Genomic DNA, 19,433 nt, shown 5'->3' with positions numbered 1-19,433 from the left:
AGGTGACAGATGACGCCAAAGGACAGGCCGCCTTCAATAACTACGTTATGCCGGCTGCCCTTGGGTAGACGCTGACCCATGGCAACTCCACACACGACAGTATCAAACTGTGCTGCACAGGCTTTCAAAGGGTGGCTTCTGGGGAAGTAGACCCCTCTAGGTGAACTCAACGCCCCGCCCACTCAGCTAGCAGTGCGTGTGCACCACCCAGAAACGCCCCTTCAACAGTAAAGACGTCCAAATTCTCAGCGTAGACTTCCACTGGCCCTAGCAACAGCTTCCTGCCCTTGGCTGCCGTGAGGCATCGGACCTGAGTACGACACTCTTCTATTTAAACTGGTTTGAAGTATTTGTGTGATGACCCCCTCAAGCCACCCTATTCAGAGATGCTATCATTGTTTGTGCACATGCTTTCCAATCAGGATGGTTTCTACTTTTCAGAAGACAGTTAAACAATCATCATCGGGCCACTGCACATGCTCATCAATAATGCACACTGACGTAACCAGAGACAACGCCAGATTCCAGGATAAATCTGAATTCAAACTAAATTGCACAGAAAGAAAGGTTTCGTACTTACTATCTGCTTCGTATTTGTCCCTGGGGTCCAATAAAAAAACGCTTTAAGCATTTATCAGTAAGAGACCTTCATTACCCAGGCATTTCTGAATTTCCCCCCCAATCAGGGAAATCCCTAACTGCCTGCTCATGACTCTCTTAGGTGCCCTCCTCAACAGAGAACAGAAACTACGGGTCGTAAGACACAGCTCTCCAGAAACTGTCTGTCTGTGCCTTAGGCACATCAGGGTATGTGATGAAATGCATAGCTGTAACTATGAATTAACAATACTGCTTTAAAAAGAACTGCCGGCAGGTATTTTCATGAAATACTACGACGCGGAGGAGAATTCCAGAGAAAGAGACACAGCTTGAGTAGGTGGTATTTGTGGGGGAAAAAAAAAGACAAAATAACAATCTAACTTCATCTCAAGTTGGAGCTTGGCTGCCTGAGCCCATTTCACCAGTTGGCTGGTTTCTCTTTTCCTTAAAAGTCCACTCTGACGAAAAGGCCTGGCTTACCTGGTGCATTAACTGGCGTGCCCACCTTGTTTTAAAACAAACAGCCTTCTAAACTGAGACGCACGTTTCATCGGCCTGCACTTAGACAAGGTTCTTTTCTCAATGCAACATCACTTAAAGAAAGACTCTAAACACCATTTCAGATACCCTCCTGCTTCACTTGTAATCCACATTTTAAGATGTCTGACACTTTATCCACGCTTATAAAATTAGAAGGGTGACTAATCCACCCCTCGAGGAAGAAAACATTAAAAACTAACCAGCAATTTGAGTCCTCTAAAAATATTGCATGTGAAGAACATTTAAAATTAAGAATAAGAAGGAAAAAAGTGATGTGAGAGAATTCTTTATTCAAAATAATAAAAGTCAGGAATACAATTAAACTAAAACACATGTACCCACAAGGAATAATAAAAAAATGAATAATAAATAAATAGTCAAGGTTGCCTGAGAATATAACAAAAACTTTAAGCTCATTTGGGGATGGGTGGTGTTGGAAAGAACCCTGGGTTTAGCGTGCCTTTAGAGGTCGTTAGAATAAAAAGAGAAGCCCTCGTGACACAATGGGTTTTAGTTTGGGCCGCTAACCAAAAGGTTGGCAGTTCAAATCCCCAGCAGCACTCTGCAGGAGCATGATGAGGCTGTCTAGTCCTACCAAGAGTCATAGTCTCAGAACTCAAGAGAGCAATCCTACTCTGTCCTATAGGATCACTATGAATAGAATCGGAATCAAAGGCACTGGGTTTGTGCAGTGCAGTGCAGTGCATTATTTACATGATATGGTGCTTCTAGCCACAGTCTTTGTTAACTCCTACCAAACCATTTTTCCTGATGGTCTGTGTAAGAGGAAGTGAGGGAGGATATTAGCAGGTGGGAGGATAGAGCAGACCCAGCTGTGAGATAGTTAAGAGGTTGCCAACACTGAGAAATCGGAACAAGGAGACTGCCATCCTGCTGGGTTTAAAATGAGCCATCTCAGAAACAGGAAGGAGGATCTCACTACCATCAATGGAGACAAGCCAGGAGGGGAGTGTGTCTTTTGGAGCCCAAGATACCTGTGCACTGAATCTGACCCAGGGGCAGAAGGCTGTGGCACCAGAGCCAGAGCGCTGGTCAGAGTGGAGTGGGGGCTTTCTGGCCAGTGGAGCAAGTAACGGTAAGCCCCTCTAGGGCAGTGGTTCTCAAACTTCCTAATGCTGCGACCCCCCCAACCATAAAATTATTTTTGTTGCTATTTCATAACTGTAATTTTGCTACTGTTATGAATCTCAGCAACCCCTGGGAAAGAACGGGTCGTTTGACCCCCAAAGGGGTCGTGACCCACAGGTTGAGAACCCCTGCTCTAGGGTCTTGGGAGAGCTAGGTTTCCTGACTCCTGGAGCTTATGGTTGAATGGAGGGCTCTCTGTGCCTTTCTCGGGAGAGTGAAAGGAGCTGTGTAACACTGGTTGAGCAGGACATAGCCCAGGGCATCATGTGGCTGGGGGACCAAGAGCCAGAGAGAAGACTTCTATGAACACGGTTGAGAAGAGGCTGCTCTTGCCAAATTAAATGTATCTTGAGCATTTTTATCCTAAATTGTAATCTGCTAAATGCCCTAACTAATCCCAAATGTGAGCACGTTCAGTGTGTTAGATCTATGTTGCTTCTGCCAGGACGTATTAAATGCGGCTGAGAAGATGAGCGCTGTGGGGACAACCACTGGTGTCAGAGTTGGCGAGAAGGCCGGGAGGTGGAGGTATGTGTGACTCCTAGGGTTTGGCCTTGGGCAGCGGATGATGGGTTCCCTTCCCTCCAGCCAGATGATATTTTTGTTTTCTTTTTAGTTGACCGGAGAAGCAGGGCTCACTAGATGGCTCCGTCTCAGGGAAGGGTGGGGCTTTGTGAGAAGGACGAATAGGCATAAGGAGTAAAACTCTTGATTCGTAGATAACTGCTTTGGTTGTTACTGGTTATAGCTAAATGGGATGTAAGAAATTATATGCGATTGTGGAGGAGAGAAAAGATCCTTCTGAACTGGCCTGGGACAAAAGCAAGGCTAGTTAAGCAATGGATGATTGATTGGGGCCTTGGCCTCCTGGATCAACCCTGCCAGGGGACCAAGACCACATGCATATAAATGGAGTCAGTCCAGGGGTTGAGAACAGACATTCAACTTGAGTGGTTTCTACAGTGCAAAATGTCATGGGCGCATGTTCATGTTCTGTGGGTTCTGGGTGGTGACTACAACAGCTGGTGTCAGAATTGGTTAAGGTTGGAGGCATGTCTGCCCTCTCTGCCTCACAGAAAACTGGCCTTGGACAGCTGATGCTGACATCACTAATTGGGTTTGGTTTTAAAGAGATCGTTCAAAGTAAAGGAACAGTCCAAAGGCACAGCAAAGGGGAAGTTAGAGAACTAAAAATGTGCCATTCTGAGTTTCTGAACAGTCCTGGTAGCACACGGATTAAGCACTCGGCTGCTAACCAAAAGGCTGGCAGCCTGAACCCACCCACAGCTCTCTGGGAGAAACAGCAATGTGCTCAAGTAAAGATTACAACTAGAAACCTCCACCAGCCCCCTTTCTGATGCCTATGGGGCAGTCTCACCTCCGTCACAAAGTCAAGAATTCACATTGGAATTGGGCTGCATCAAAAGGCACAAAGCACGGGGTAGTAAAGTGGGCAGAACTGGGACAAGCTGCATCCCTTGGAGTTTAGAGAATCAGAAACAGCTATGTGAAAAGACTTGAATACTCTGAGCAAAGCTGGTCCCTCATAATACTCTACAACAGGTGTCCTCAAGCTACGGCCGCGGGCCACATTTATCCAGCCGAGGACATTTATCTAGCCCGCTGGGTGTTTTTGCCCCACTTGTTTTTTTACTTCAAAATAAGATATGTGCCGTGTGCATAAGAATTTGTTTACATAGTTGTTTTTTTAAACTATAGTCCGGCCCTCCTACGGGTCTGAGAGACAGTGAACTTGCCCCCTGTTTAAAAAGTTTGAGGACCCCTGCTCTACACAGTAACTTACGATTGTTTTTAATCAGAGCACAGTAAAAAAATGGCATTTACCCTTCAACTTGGCACACATTCATGTATACAAATATATACAATAAACCAGAAGTTTCTCTACATAATGCCTGTCCTTATTAAGTGCAGTGCACTCTATTACCACCTTCTGATTTGCACCCTATTAAGAAAAACGCTGGACCCAAACAACTTGATTTTGAACCCCCTAATGCATCACATTTGAGAGTTCCCGTAGGTCATAGCTCAGCTCAACTCCTGACTCACCAGACACAGTTCTGATCTCACTCACTTGTTTCAGAATAGGGTTCAAATCAGCCTGGCATGAGTCTTTAATCATATCCACCTTAATGTGGATTTTTAACCTTAATGTTCCTCTGAATACCTCCTCAAAGCCTACATCCCAGTAAAACTGCTCTGCTGGTTGCCCCTTGTTTACAGTTTTACCGGGCTGTTGTTATGTTTCTGTCCAGTCGGTTCTTACTCAGAGTGACCCTGTGTGCAACAGAGGGAAACACGGCCTAGCCCTGCCCCATCCTCACAGTTGTTATGCTTGAGCCGCTTGCTGTAGCTAGCCACTGGGTCAATCCATCCCATTGAAGGTGGTCTTCTTTTTTGCCGACCCTCTACTAAGTGTGAAGTCCTTCTCCAGGGTCTAGGTGATCCAGATAGCACGTCCAAAGTATACCAAGCAAGGATCACCTTTTCCACCAATCAAACAATTCCATAATAGAACAATTTTCTTTAGCCTCTAGAAACCTAATCCCTTTTTTTGAAATCTAAGCACTCTGGTGCTGCTCTCTAGCACACACTGCCACCATTGCTCCGTCTCTCACACTGTCCAACTCTTAGAACCAAGCACAAAGCTTTACAAGGGAAATCACATTATGCGTTGACTGAGAATGTATCTTCCATGCGGCACAGTAAGAGTCATCTTACCCAAACCAGAACCTCACAGTCTCTTCGGCAGATATTCTTATCTTTTAGCCTCTGAAGAAATGGTTATATAGCAGCCGTAGAAGAAAACATTATAGAACAGTTTAATAGATTTTTTCAATTGAATTCTTTCCATTACAAAAGTGGACTAAATGTAGATAGAAAATTAGCAATAAAGCCATGTTTCCTATTTTAACTTCTCTTAAAACTCTATTCTCTCAAATCAGATAAAGCTATGCATAAACCAGGGAGGCAATACTCAGAAAAGGGAATCTATCCCACCAAGCTTCTCGATCTTTGATCACATCAGGAGTAACACTGGGTCCCTGGCTGCTTTCTCTCCAGTCACATTTCTTTCCTGAGGACCACAAGCCTTTGGTGAAGTGATTAGCACGTGTCTTGTTTCCAAGAGAAAACCTTGAAGTTCATCTTTTAATCACGAATTTTCATTTCAACCTCCTCCAATTAGATAGCTCTATGACAGTTCTTTTATTTTAACTAAGTCAAGAGAAAGACTATTAACATCAAAAAGCCTTAAATCTATACGCAAATATAATTTAGATCAACCTTTTGACAACCTCCTCAGCTGATAAACATTTATCACACACCTGCTCTGTAGTCAAACACTGAGCTAGGAACTCAACTGGACTTTGAGGCCCTAAATGAAAAATACTACACTTGCAAAGCACCGAAAACAATTAAGTAATAACAGAGGCAAACTCTTTATATGAAATGGAAAATTGAACACATATGCTCAGAATACTGTACCACAAAAAAAATCAGCAGTAAAGAAGAAAAGGTAAAATATCCCAAAAAGTATACAGTGTAAAAAACTCCAAGGAGGAGGATGAAAAAGAGACACAAACCATTAGTTAATTTGCTGGTCCTTTTGCTAATGTTGCTCAGCAGTGAGCTACATCAACCAGATATCAAGTATCTGTGTAGAATACACAGTCATTCCTCAGTACCTATGGGGGATTACTTTCTTGACCCCCGGGGGTACCAAAATCCATGGATGCTCAAGTCCCTTATCTACAATGGTATATTTGCATATAACCTAAGCACATCCTCCTGTAAATTTTAAATTATCTCTGGATTACTTATCATACCTAATGTAAATGCTATGCAAATAGCACTGTAAGCTCTCTTGCGCTCCCACTCTCAGCTTCTGCGGGACAGCTTTGACCATCTCATTGCTCTGTAGGTGCCATTTTTCACAGAAACAAAGGATGCACCTACACCAGGAGGGGGTGAACTAGAAGGGAGGGAAGCAAGCAATGCCCAGAGGAGGGGTGCTGGAGAGAGAAACTGCACCTAGAGCCTCAGAGCCTCTTCAGCACATATTCTACCTTTTGGCTTCTGAGGAAAAGGTTACATAGCAGCATTGCAGGAAACTATCGCTGAATACTGCAATAGATTTTTAAAAATCAAATTCTTTCAATTACAAAAGTCATTGACGGAAAAGGGGGCCTACAGTAGGGTCTGCCTACACATCTCTTTGTTCCCTGAGCTCAGTGCTGGGTAAATTCAAGTTTTACTTTTGGGAATTAAAAGAAAAAATTTCAACTCGCAGTTAGATGATTCCATGAATGCAAAACCCAGGGACACAGAGATCTGCTTGTCATTTTAACATTTGGAAAGCAAAAGCTATTAGCACTGCTTTATAATGGATGGACTGTTCCTTCATATTTTATGTAAACAGTACAGATTGCTTATGCTCAAATATCTATGATTCTTTAAAATTTATGAAGTCGCTTTACCATGCTCTATCTAAGCTTTTCAATTATTTTTAGGTCTGGTTGGCAATGCCAATGATGAAATTATTCAAGTAGGTAATAATTTTATACCTATAAGCAGCTAATTTTAGGAATGACTGCTATAAAACAAAACAACTATATCTATGATTATCTCACTACTTTTACTAGTGCCACCCGGTAACTGTAAACCCAGGCTAATGTCTTACCTTAAGTATGTGCCATATATGAAGAATAATGCCATCATTAGTCCATTTAAAATAAAAATTACAGCCACATAAAAGCAAGCAGGATCTCCTAATCCTTTAAAAATAAACAAAACATAAATTACCAACAATAAAGTCATTTGTGTCTAGCGATCTTTATTAAAATGTGTCTATTTTGAAAAAGAATTTGCAACGCTACTTGCAGAACATAGATAAGATACTTGCTTTGAAAACAAAGCTACAAGTTAAATGGCTCTAAGCCTAGGTCCTAAAAGGCCATGCAGTTTCCAGCTTGGTCACCGGCATAGGCACTCTTACAGACCTAAGCTGCTATGTGAGAAGCCTGAGTATCCTTAGGTACCATGTTATGAAAGTGCAAGTCACAGAAGAAGGTCACCTGTAGGGAAACCTTAAAGTCATCATGCCAGCTCAGAAGCCAGATGTGAGTGAAGAGATCCAAGTTCATTTCACTCGGCCCTGATACTCAAGCTTAAACAGCAGAGACCCTCGTCTCACTCAGGAAAGGAGAAGAGAGACTATTACATCGCTGCGTCCTATCTAAATTCCTGACTCGGGAAACCCATGGACATAAAATCACTACTGTCTGTATCATAATTGGGTTTTTATCTCACGAAGATGCCGCAATGGGTAACAGAGTAGGCGCGCAGAAAGGACCTTGCCTTCACAGCTTTCGATAGGACTGAGTCCTTCCCCTCGTGTGACCGTCCAGCAGATCTTGCTTTGCACACCCATCCAGTCCATTACTTTTGTATATATCCGGTACCAGCTGGCTAAGATTACCTAGTCAAAAAAGATAGTATAAAGACATGATGCTTAAACTTCTGTTACAAAAATATGTCTTAAATGTTTCCCTTCCTGAACCACAGACCTGACTGTCTGTAAATCCAGTAAAAGAACCCTCAAACTCCCCTACCCAGATTCTGGCCATTCTTGACTGGTCAGTCTCCAACTGGTCAGAAACAAGGACTATTAAGGTTTTTTTTAAAGCTATGGAATGCTTATGACGGGACATACAGTAAGATTTAAGCAGGTAAGTGTGTTTTGAATGAAACAAAACACAAACTCACAGCCCTCAAGTCCACGACAATCATAGCAACCCTGTGTGTTACGAAAGAGACTCCTCCACAGGGTCCTCCACTGGCTGTGATCTTTATGAAAGGAGATCATCAGGCCTTTCTTCCCCTGCCCCACAGGACGGATTAAAACTGCCAGCCTTTTGGAGTCTTCCTACTGTTCTTGTTACCAAAGAATTGCTGCTGACTCACCATGAACCTATGTGACAAAGCAGAACTGTCCCAAAGGGTTCCCCAGGGTATCATCTTTATGGGAACAAATTGCCAGGCCTTTAGGGGCTATTAAACCCAAAATACACAAATATCAAACTGATACAGGCTCGGTGACCCTCTGCAGTATATTTCCAGGGACTGTAAATGTTTATAGGAGCAGATAGCCTCAACTTTCTCAGACCTTGCTCTTAGTAATCTAACCCTTTTGGAGCTACTCAAAAGAACTTTCAATCTCACTGCTATCGAGTGGATTCTGATTCAGAGCAATTCTACAGAACAGAGACTAAGTGCCCTGTGGGTTTCTGAGAGCAGGACTGTTGACAGGAACAGAAAGCCTCCTGTCTTTGTCCCTTGGAGGGACTAGTGGTCTAGAACGGACCACCCAGAGACTATATCCTTTGAAGTGAATTCTCCCTCAAATACTTTCTAATCATAAAACAATTTCAATAAAAATCCCAAGTGTCTAGAATTTAGAAGAATAAAGAAAGGGCTAACAATTGAAGGGAATCCCTGACAAGAACTAAAATGTCTCTCTTATGTTCATCGGAACAATCTTATCCTAAGGGGACACAGGGATTGACAGGCAGATCAGCATCACTGTAGTGGAGGGGAAGGTGTGACACTCGGACCCCTCTTCAGGAGGAGACACTAATTCCAACCCCAGAATGCTTACTGTCTGACAGGTTTGGGCTGAGTCCCTCTCTGGAAAATGGTGTGACCACATTCATGGTTATATGTCATACGCCCTACCCAAGGTGGGTATCAAACAGGAGAACCTCCTCTATGAAGTCAAATTGACAGTCACTTCTAAGCTACCTTTACCAGGTGCCATGTCGATTCCAACCCCTGGCAGCCCCGTGTGTGAGGCCCTAGAAAACGCAGAGGAGTGAGTCGAATGGAGGGATGATAGGTAACATCTAATGCTGTCTTAGTGGGTCCACCTCCAATCCTCCTGCAACCAGCTTCAAGAAAGGGAACTCAATCAACTGATGTGTCCCAGGTAGGTATTTGGCAAATCCTATGTAAAAATCATCGGTGCTTCCCTATTATAATTCCTAAATGCTCACTAATTCTAGACAGTTTTCATCATTTCTCAAATCACAGCAATAGCTCCAGAGTCAAAATCTCTAAAATCAACGATTCTTCTCCCTTTCCTTTCCCATGAAAAGATATATATTTTCTTTTAAAAAGAGATAACAATAAAATCTGGCATCTTAAGTGATATCTCAGATTTAAAATAAATGTAATGGATTATATGTACATTTAAAAAAAAGTGAAAAGGTAACTTACTCACTTGAAAAAGCAACTCACCTCGGGATAAAGATTGAACCGTTTTAATGTGTTAATGACAAGGGGGTATTCAGTAAGCTTATCGTTCATAATCATCCAGACACCATTCAAAAACGAGGGCGCCTCCACAATAGTCTTGAAGTAGGAATAATACAGTCCCTGAAATAAGCATATAATATAGTTATAATAAAAAGTATAGCATCACTCCCTAGCTTACAAAATAAAACTTAAAATACACAGTTGTAGAAAAATAAAGCAATCATGTAAATAATAGCTATAATTAATTTCACAGGCTTCTGATCACTGACAAATTCTTAGGGTGTATAAAAAACCTACACATTTGAGTATAATCTTGTTTTAAATGAAACAAACTCAAAACTGCTTTAAAACACATTTTAGTCATTAAAATAAGGAAGCAAGTTTCATCTGGGAGAATCCTATAACCCATACGAACATAAGTATTTAGATGTGGCTAACTTCTGAACAGGATGTGTAAGTGTAAAATTAATATGGAATTTAAATTTGACATGGCAAAGGTACACTTCCTTACTTGAACTATCAGCCCAAACAGTACCATCAGTCATCTATGCTCCAGACGTACAGGCTAAAAAGAACCTACCGGCACGTTGGGGTATGTTGGGAAGGCTACATGATGATGAATTATATGTCGGTTCCATTGAGAAACCAATGAATTTTACAGTTCATTTTACCTCCTGTCATTTTAGCTACAGTTAAGAATCCTCTGGGATGGAGACTATAGGGGTCGGGAATGGGAAACAGTGGTGGTGGTCCTGTTTTGTGCGAAACATGTCACTTGTTATTTGACTTGCTACTGTGAAAAGGTAGCAGAAGACGAAAAACAAGTAAGTACTGGAAACCTTGGAGAGTATAATTGGCCATAATGGGGGTGGGGGTGGGGCATGAGGAGGACAGCCAAGGAAAACACACACTGGGCATGAGCTCCACCTTCTCCTAAATTTACCTACAGCTGCTCAGTAAGGGTCACACGGGGAGGTCTATGATTTGTCTACCCTGACGTGTATTAAAAGTGAAAAACAGTTCTCAAAGCACTATTTTAAAAGTAGATTCCCTATCTTGTTTTGCAGGTTTGACTTCAAAATTATATTTCACTTTATTATACAGCAGAGTTTTAAATGCTCGAATGTCTAAAGAAAGATTGAATAAAGAAATCTAACTATGTATCAACTTGGGAATTTATCCACATGAAGGTTTCAGTTAACTTGAAGATCAATGGCATTACTGTATAGGCCTAGGGGAATATGCCTTATAGTCCAAAAGAACTTCAGGAATTTCTGAGAGTGTTTTCAATAATCTTATTTATTTCTAATATACCTTGGGTACTAAAGTTCCTAGCAAATACTTAATTTGAAACCAAGATTTTCAGGCTAAGAGAAAAAGAGACAAAAATGTAATGTTAATTTTAATTATATATAATTCCTAAGCATTACATCAACGTATAAGCCAAATTTAAATTTTAAAGTATGACTATAAATTCATAATTTACATTCAATTTTTTAAAAAATTGTGTGTTCCATAAGTCTGTTCCCTAAAAAGTCTAGAAAACAATGGCCAATCCAGTAACAATGAGCATCTCTAACACCAACCTTCCAATCTCTAAATAACAGCTGCCCTGAAAGGAATCAACCTCCTAAGAAAACTAGCTGATCCCAAGTCTGGGAAGGACGTGCACAAGCCTTGGGGTGCCAGAAAGAAAGCATGGCATGGAATACCAGAGAGGCCACATCAAATGAATCAACTGGTAAAGATGAGAATGTCCACAAGACAAGTACAGTTCATGACGATACTCAAAGAGGAAATTGTCCATTTATCACCACTGGAAGAGGCTCCATTTCCCTGAAAACAGGTAAATTAAACAATCAAGCATCTCCCTGCCTCACTCAGTGAAGCGTGCCGCGGCGACACAAATGGGCATTGTGGGAAAGCTCTTCTTTACAGAAGAATGTTGGTTGATTTAAGGGATGGGAGGAGGAGAATGAAGACTAGGCGATCTATCTGATTGAGTGGCGATCCTAATGCTCTAGTCTGATGACCAGGCTGTAATGTGGGGAGTCAGCATTTGGACACTGAAAGCTACTGATCACATCTAAATAGCAATAAAAGAATGAGACAGCTAGTGCCCAGCATAAGCTCAAACCTGCAGCTTATCGTTAATTAATTTCCAAGACACATGGAACAGAGGCACACGCTGAACATCACAACAGGGGTGCAGTCAGCCCAGTGGAGACTGTGGTCACTGTGCCGGATAAATGGCCTCAATTCTTCAACAAATGCATGGCAAGGAAAACAAGGCAACTTTTAAAAAGCGGGAGGAAAAGGCACTTGTAGATTAAAAGAATTGAAATATACATCAATCAATGCAGTGTGCAAATGTTTTTTGGACGTCAGTTCAAGCATACCAAAAGTATTCTCCCCAAAAGTCAATCAATCATTTAAACACTGATTGTGATGTTAATGAGAAATTGCTAATTATTTTAAGTGGGGCAATGGTACTACGGTTGAGAGAGAGAGAGAGAGAGAGATAGCTATGTCTTTTCAGATTCACAGGAAGTATTTACAGATGAAATGTTGGGAGGTCTGAAGTTCCCTTTACTGTGCAGATGAAAGAAAAATGGCCACATGCTGTCAAGGATAAAATGTGGATATCTGTGATATTCGGGGGAGGGGAGGTATCTACTATTTTTACTTCGGAGTATCTAAAATTTTTCCGTTGAAAATGTTTAAAATTCCAAAGTACCACCAGAAAACTAACCATCTCAGTGCGAAAGGCCATCTCCCTTTCCAATGTTGAGAGGTGAGAAAAATGACGATCATTTTCAAAGAGGTGTGTTATGTGGCTCCTGCAGAAACAAAACAGTAAAGCAACAGTGTTGAAGTTACACTGTAATGTTACTAAAAGAAGTGTCAAAAGCAAAACTAAAATGATAATTTTGGAGGTCATTTTTAATAATATTCAAATACAATGGTATCCATCTTTGTTTTCTATTCACTCTTCTACTTTTCCTAAGATTTCTCTCTATAAGAAAGCACATTTAAATTAGATTTTAAAATTAAAATGAACTGGAATGATGATATTCTAAGTAAAGTATGTGCAATAAAATTGTATATGAAGCTGTAAATGTCAGAGCTACCATTTCAGAAATGTCTGATTAATGAAATTCATATTTCTCCCTATCCAGAAGATTAAAAAAATTAATCTTCTCAACATGAAGACTGTATTAATGTTAAATGAAGTACCACCTCAAAAATAGCCTCTTTAATAATGAATCTCTTTTTTATTAAAAAGTTATATATTATTCTGACCCTGACTTATCAATTAAATTATTCTTGCAGGCTATTGTTGTGTCACATGTAATACACACATGCATTCATCATTAGCATACTGAAATCATTCCTTTAAATACATAGGAAATAGTTTTAGTCGGTTATAAGCATCTGAATAAAAAGCAACCATGAGGAAAAATACTTACCAGTGCAACACTGCTGCAAAAGTCGCTGAAAGACAAAAGAAACTTCTATCACTCTTTTAGCATAAAGACATATTTTCACCTCATAGAAGAGCATTTCACAGGTAAACATGTCAAATCCTATGATGTATAAATGATGGACTCGTAGGGATTTGGGGGGAAGAACACTGACTTCAAAAGTAGCGCCAAGGCCATGTTTTAAAGCTAAGCTTCAAAATACTAATAGGCTGGATCACATGAGGATTAGGAACATATTCACAATTTTCATCCACTCACTCATTCAACAAAAAATATCAGGACCTATAGGAAATATCAAACGGAAACTACCTCAAGTGGAAGCAAGAGAGTGCAATGCAGGCTCAGTCCACAGAGGACGTGAAACGGAAACAGAGTGGCCCCAGGGAACATGGGTGGGGTGGAAAAAAGAGAACTTTTTTATTTTTACTACATGTGAAGTGTCTGAATCTTTACAATATCAATAAATTTAAAATGAAAGTAGTAAGGGTTGGGGGAGAAAGCAGTAAGAAAAGGGAAGAGCCAGATAAACAAGCGAACAAGAAAACCAGTCTCAGAGGAAAATCAACAGTTTGCTCTCAGACCAAGTACAGATATATTAAGATGAATCCATGAAATACCACTCAATCTTAAGATCCCAGTATCAATATCTAATCTGAAGGCCCACCAACTGTCCCTCCGTCTGCTGTACTGAAAGCTCGGTCACCAGGTTTCCAATGACAGCAGGACCAATCACCCAAAGTGAACAGGTTTCATCTGAGCTTCCAGACGCAGACAGACAATGAAGAAGGAATCAGCTGCCCGCCTGCGATGAACCAACCTCCGAAACACTTATGCACAACTTCCAAGTATTGTCACATACGGAAGACCTCATGAATAGAAGCAGGGCATTGTGAGAGACAGTGCCAGGAGGGACCCCCTCGGGTCTGAGGGCACACTCAAACGGTGACTTCAAAGGCGATGCCTTCTTGGAGAGGGGTCCTCCATGGTGATGGGAGGCTGGAAAAGCCCCTGAAAGTGGAGCCATCGGATCATCATTTGCTGATGGGGATGACCCAAGGATAGGAGAAACAGCTGCAAAAATCTGCTAATGAGCAAAACACTGAGTGAACCTAGGAAAACTGGAAGTGATCAAATGAAATATAAGGCATAAAGATCAATATACTGAGCACTAGTAAGCTAAAATGGACTGATACTCGCCATTTTGAATCAGAAAATCATGATTTACTATGCCAGGAATAACACAAACAAGTAAAATCGAACTGTATTCACTGCCAAAACAGACACTGTAAAATCCATCAGGAAATAAGTACAATGATGCCTGTGAGCCAAGCTATTCACCTTCAAGAAAATCCGATCAATATGACTATTATTAAAATTTATGCACCAACCACAAAAGCTAGTGATGAATAAATTGGAGAATTCTAATTACTTCAGTTTGAAATTGATCAAACACAATTAAGATCCATTGGTGGTAAGTATTGGTGATTGGAATGCAAATGTTAGAAACAAAGAGGGAGGAATAGTAGTTGAAAAATATGGACTTGGTCATGGAAATTAAACTGGAGATCACATGACAGAATTTTGCAAAACCAACCATATTCTCATAGCAAATACTTTTCTTCAACAACACAAAAGGCATCTCCAAATGGAATACACAGAAATCAAGTTGATTACGTCTGTGAAAAGAAATGATGGCACAGCTAAGCCCAGGGAAAGGGCTGACTATGGAACACACCATCAATTGCTCCTGTCTAAGTTCAGGGTAAAGCAAAAGAAAATTAAACCAAGTCCATGAAAGTCAAATAAGACTGAGTTCATCCCACCTGAATTTCGAGAACAACTCAAGAATTGATCAGACGTCTTGTATACTCATGACAGAAGACCTGATGAGCAGTCGAACACCAAGACTATCATTCATAAAGAAAGCAAAAGGTCATTTAAAAGACAGGAAAGAAAGAAAAGATCCAAACGATTGTCAGAACAGACTCTGAAACTTGTTCTTAATCACAGAGTAGCTAATGCAAATGGAAGAAAAGATAAAGTCAATGAGCTAAATAGAAAATTTCAAAGGGCAGCTAGAGAAGACGGTGGTAAATATTAGAGTGAAATGTGCAAAGATCTAGGATTAGAAAAATGCACTACAGAGGACAGCACTGCTGAAAACAGCTCAGGGAGAGGGGTGGGTCTGCTCAGAACACTCTGGAGCAACTAAGAATGAGAGGGGGTGGGGGGACCACATTCTGGCTCACCAAGCCCCTAGGATGATATTCCTACTCGAAAAAGACAATGCACAGCCCCACGAGACACCTTGCTTGTGGGAACTGTGCCCAGTCTGACCCCCCACACACCAGGGTAAAACACGAAGGGAGAGAAGCAAGGGGTGCAAAGCAATGAAGTCCCCAACGAATCCCAAAAATAGATTTTGAGAGCAGTTTGGGCACCTCATCAGACTCACTGGAAAACAGTCATAAAGGTCAACAGACAAGACCTGGAACTATTTACAGGGTATTATTTTTTTAATGCCTATCTATATAAGATAGGCAGGATAAACAATCCCAAGGAAATCCCAAGGAGAACACAATAGGACTGATGGTTGGGGGTGGGACAGGATGGGAGATGAGATGGAAGAGGGGAAGGTGGAGGAGCCAAGAAACCCAGGGACAAGGGAACAACAGTGATCTAAAATCAATGTCAGAAAGGGCGTAGAATGCCTGGTGGAGCTTGATCAAATGCACTGCAGCCAAGTACAATTACTGAAAGCCTAATGATGGTCAAACTGATAGTGGGACAAGAGGAAAGTAAAATAGGAAATAGAGAAAAGAACTAGGAGGTAAAGGACATTTATAGAGGTATAAATATAGGCAGGTACATATGTAAATATACTTATATATAATGATAGGGACATAGATTTATGTACAAATATTTATAGGTTAAGTATTAAGGTAGCAGACGGACAATGAGCCTCTACTCAAGTCCTCCCTCAATGCAAGAACACTTTGTTCTAATAACCTGGCATTCTGTGATGCTCACCTTCCCGACTGGATGACTGAGGACAAAATGGGTGCATAAGGAAATGTGGTGAAGGAAGCTGATGGTGCTGGGCCATTAAAAGATAAAGCGTCTGGGGTCTTAAAGGCTTGAAGATAAACAAGCGGCCATCTAGCTGGGAAGCAACAAAGCCCACATGGAAGAAGTACAGCAGTCTGTGTGATCCGGTATCAAGCATCAGAAGATCCAAAACAAACGATCATATTGATGTGAACGGGGGGTAGGGGGGCATAGTGGAGACCCAACACCCATCTGTAAACAATTGGACATCCCGTCACAGAAGGGTCACAAGGAAGGGACCAGCCAGTCAGAGGGCAGTGTAGCTCATGACCCCGGTTCTATATTACAAATCCTGCTAGACCAGAGTATGTACAGAAGACACACAGAATCCAGGACAGATAAACCCCTCAGGAACAATAATGGGAATAGCAATACCATGAGGGTAGGGGTAAGGTGGAGGGACAAAGTGGGAACCAATTGCAATGATCGAAGTAGTAGCACACCTTCCCCCCAGCCCAGGATGACAAACAACATAAACATGAGTGAAGGGAGACAGCATACAGTATGTCATGAAAATAATAATAATTTATAATTTATCAAGGGTTCATGAAGGTGGGAGGGTAGAAAAAATGAGGAACTGATACCAAGGGCTCAAGTAGAAAGAAAATGTTTTGCAAAGATTGATGGCAACATATATACAAATGTGCTTGACAGCATGGATGTATGGATTTCTAACAGCTGTAAGAGCCCCCAATAAAATTTTTAAAGAAGAAGAAAACCAAAAGGGAAGAACACTCTCAGCATGTCCTAAATTGAAAGAACTCAAGAAAACCTAAAGCCTCGAATTTCAACACTGAAAGAGTTGAAAGATTCACTGGGAAACTTTTGAACATTGCAAGCAGCACCAAAAGAAGATAGAAAGGCTACAGGCACGCTACAAAAAAGAACTAGTCAACGCCCCACCATTTTAGGAGGCAGCATATGAGCAATAATCAATGGTGCTGAAGGAGTAAAGGCAAGCTGCCCTTAAAGCAAGAGCCAAAATCAAAGCTCCAGGAGTGATGGACTGCCCGCTGAAATATTCCAACAAGCTCAGTGAAGCTCTGGAAGCAGTTACTTGTCTGTGCCTAGAAAATTGGAAGATTGCTACTTGGCCAATGTGTTAGTCTGGGCAGACTAGAGAAACAAATCCATGGACACATATATGTATATAAGAAAGAGATTTACATACAAGAGCAAATGATCATTGAGAAAACATCCCAGCCCAGTCCAGATCAAGTCCATAAATCTGATATTAGCCCATATGTCTGATACCAATCTATAGTCCTCTTCAGATTCACGAAAACGCCATGTACCGATGCCGAATGTAGAAAATCACAGGCCAGTGGGTAGAAAGTCTTTGGATCCAGTGTCATTGGAAACATCTCAGGGCTGGCAGGGAGTCTCTACATCAGGGTGGGTCCATGTGTCTTGTCAGCTGCTCTGTCTCCCAGGGTGTGAGCAGAGCATCTCTCTTACCTCCAAGGAGGAAATACCAGATTTCCCAGAATTCTCAGGAGGCCATGCCCACACAGAAGTCTCATTGGCTATGATCCAACTGACAGACTAGACTCCACCCCTTCACTTATAATCCTCTCAAATCGGCAATTATATAACTACCACAGCCAACTAGCTAGAAGAGTTCCATATTTGTACCCATTCCAAAGAAAAGTGATTCAACAGAATGCTCAAATTATACAACAATGTCACTGATAGCACATGCAAGTAAAGTTTTGCTGAAGATCATCCAAGAACAGTTGCAGCAGTACATTGACTAGGGAGCTGCCAGAGGTTCAGGACAGATTCAGAAGAGGACATGGAACAAAGGATATCATTGCTGATGTCAGATGGATCTTGGCTGAGAGCAGAAAATACCAGAAAGATGTTTACTTGTATTTTTATTGACCATGCAAAGGCATTTGACTGTGTGAATCACAACAAACTATGGATAGCCTTGAGAATGGGAATTCTAGAACACTTCATCGTGCTCCTGTGAAACTTGTACATGAATCAAGAGGCAATTGTGCAAACAGAACAAGGTCCTGGGAATAATGCATAGTTTAAGAGAAAATCATCAGATAAACTGCATTATATGCAGCAGAATGTGGCATCAGGATTGGAGGAAGACTTATTAACCTGTGATCTGAATATAACACAACATTGCTTGCTCAGAGTGATGAGGACCCATGCAGTGCTCGCTGATGAAAATCATGGATTGCAACCTTCAATATGCATTATTACTCTATTAAAGAAAACAGAAATCCTCACAACTGGACCAATAAAGCACACCATGATAAATGGAGGAAAGGTTGAAAGTGTCGAGGATTCCCTCTTGCTTGGATCCACAATCAATGCTGTTGGAAGGAGCAGTCAAGTATTCTTCAGAAGAAGAGCTGTATTGGGTACATCTGCTACACAAGACCTCTTTTGCGTATGGAAAAGTAAAGATGTTTCTTTGAGACCTAATGTGCACCTGGCCCGAGCCATGGTTGTCTCATATGTATGTAAAAGTTGGATACTGAATAAAGAAGCCCAAAGAAGAAATGGCACATTTGAACTGTGGTGCTGGAGAACTTAAAAGTACCACAGGCTGCTAAAGGGGCAAACTTTATCTTGGAAGAAGTACAGCCAGTGTCCCATAGAGGCAAGGATGGTGAGACTTTGGGCATGTTGTCAGGAGAGACCAGTCCCTGGAGAAGGACATCATGTGTGGTAACGAGGAGGGGCAGCGAACAAGAGGAAGGCCCTCAGGAGATGGGAGTGATACCGTGGCTGCAACAATGGTCTCAGACACAGGGACAATTGTGAGGATGAAGTAGCACCAGGCAGTGATTTGTTCTCTTGTGTAAAAGGTAAGCGGGGGTCAGAACTGACGAGACGGCACCTAACAAAAATCTGGAGGTCGACTTTAGATAAAATCGCTACTCGCCTTGGTGGTGCTGTCAAGTAAGCATTGAACTGCTAAGCCAAGGTTGGAGATTCGAGCCTACCTGCCTCTCTGCAGGCAAAAGAGGAGGCTAATTGCTCCCAGAAAGATTTACAATCTCGGAGACGCTACATGAGGATCCTTATGAGTCTTAGGATTGACTCAACGGTAGTGGGAACTACTCAGTTGAACTGTGAAATTCTTAGAAATGAAGCCAAATACTAGCTCAGATCCTGTTTCCTTATTCTTAAAGATAGTTTTATACATTGAAAATAGCTTTTGCCTAGCTCTTAATCGTTATAAAAGATAAAAGT

General features: G+C 41.5%; 1 protein-coding gene across 2 annotated transcripts in view; it reads right to left on the bottom strand.

Moving 5' to 3' along the window:
• Positions 1-19,433, bottom strand: part of DPY19L1 (dpy-19 like C-mannosyltransferase 1) — a 106,220-nt gene that overhangs the window by 71,995 nt on the left and 14,792 nt on the right. For both annotated transcript variants that reach the window (XM_075558198.1, XM_075558199.1), the window contains exons 2-6: positions 13,092-13,116; positions 12,374-12,461; positions 9,604-9,741; positions 7,666-7,786; positions 6,989-7,082 (exon numbers count right to left, since the gene is read on the bottom strand). In XM_075558198.1, the coding sequence (XP_075414313.1) occupies positions 6,989-7,082; positions 7,666-7,786; positions 9,604-9,741; positions 12,374-12,461; positions 13,092-13,116 (466 nt within the window). The remainder of the gene's footprint in view (positions 1-6,988; positions 7,083-7,665; positions 7,787-9,603; positions 9,742-12,373; positions 12,462-13,091; positions 13,117-19,433) is intronic.

Source organism: Tenrec ecaudatus, chromosome 9 (assembly GCF_050624435.1).
Source record: "Tenrec ecaudatus isolate mTenEca1 chromosome 9, mTenEca1.hap1, whole genome shotgun sequence".
Lineage (NCBI taxonomy): Eukaryota > Metazoa > Chordata > Mammalia > Afrosoricida > Tenrecidae > Tenrec > Tenrec ecaudatus.
This window is presented reverse-complemented; position numbering and strand designations above follow the sequence as displayed.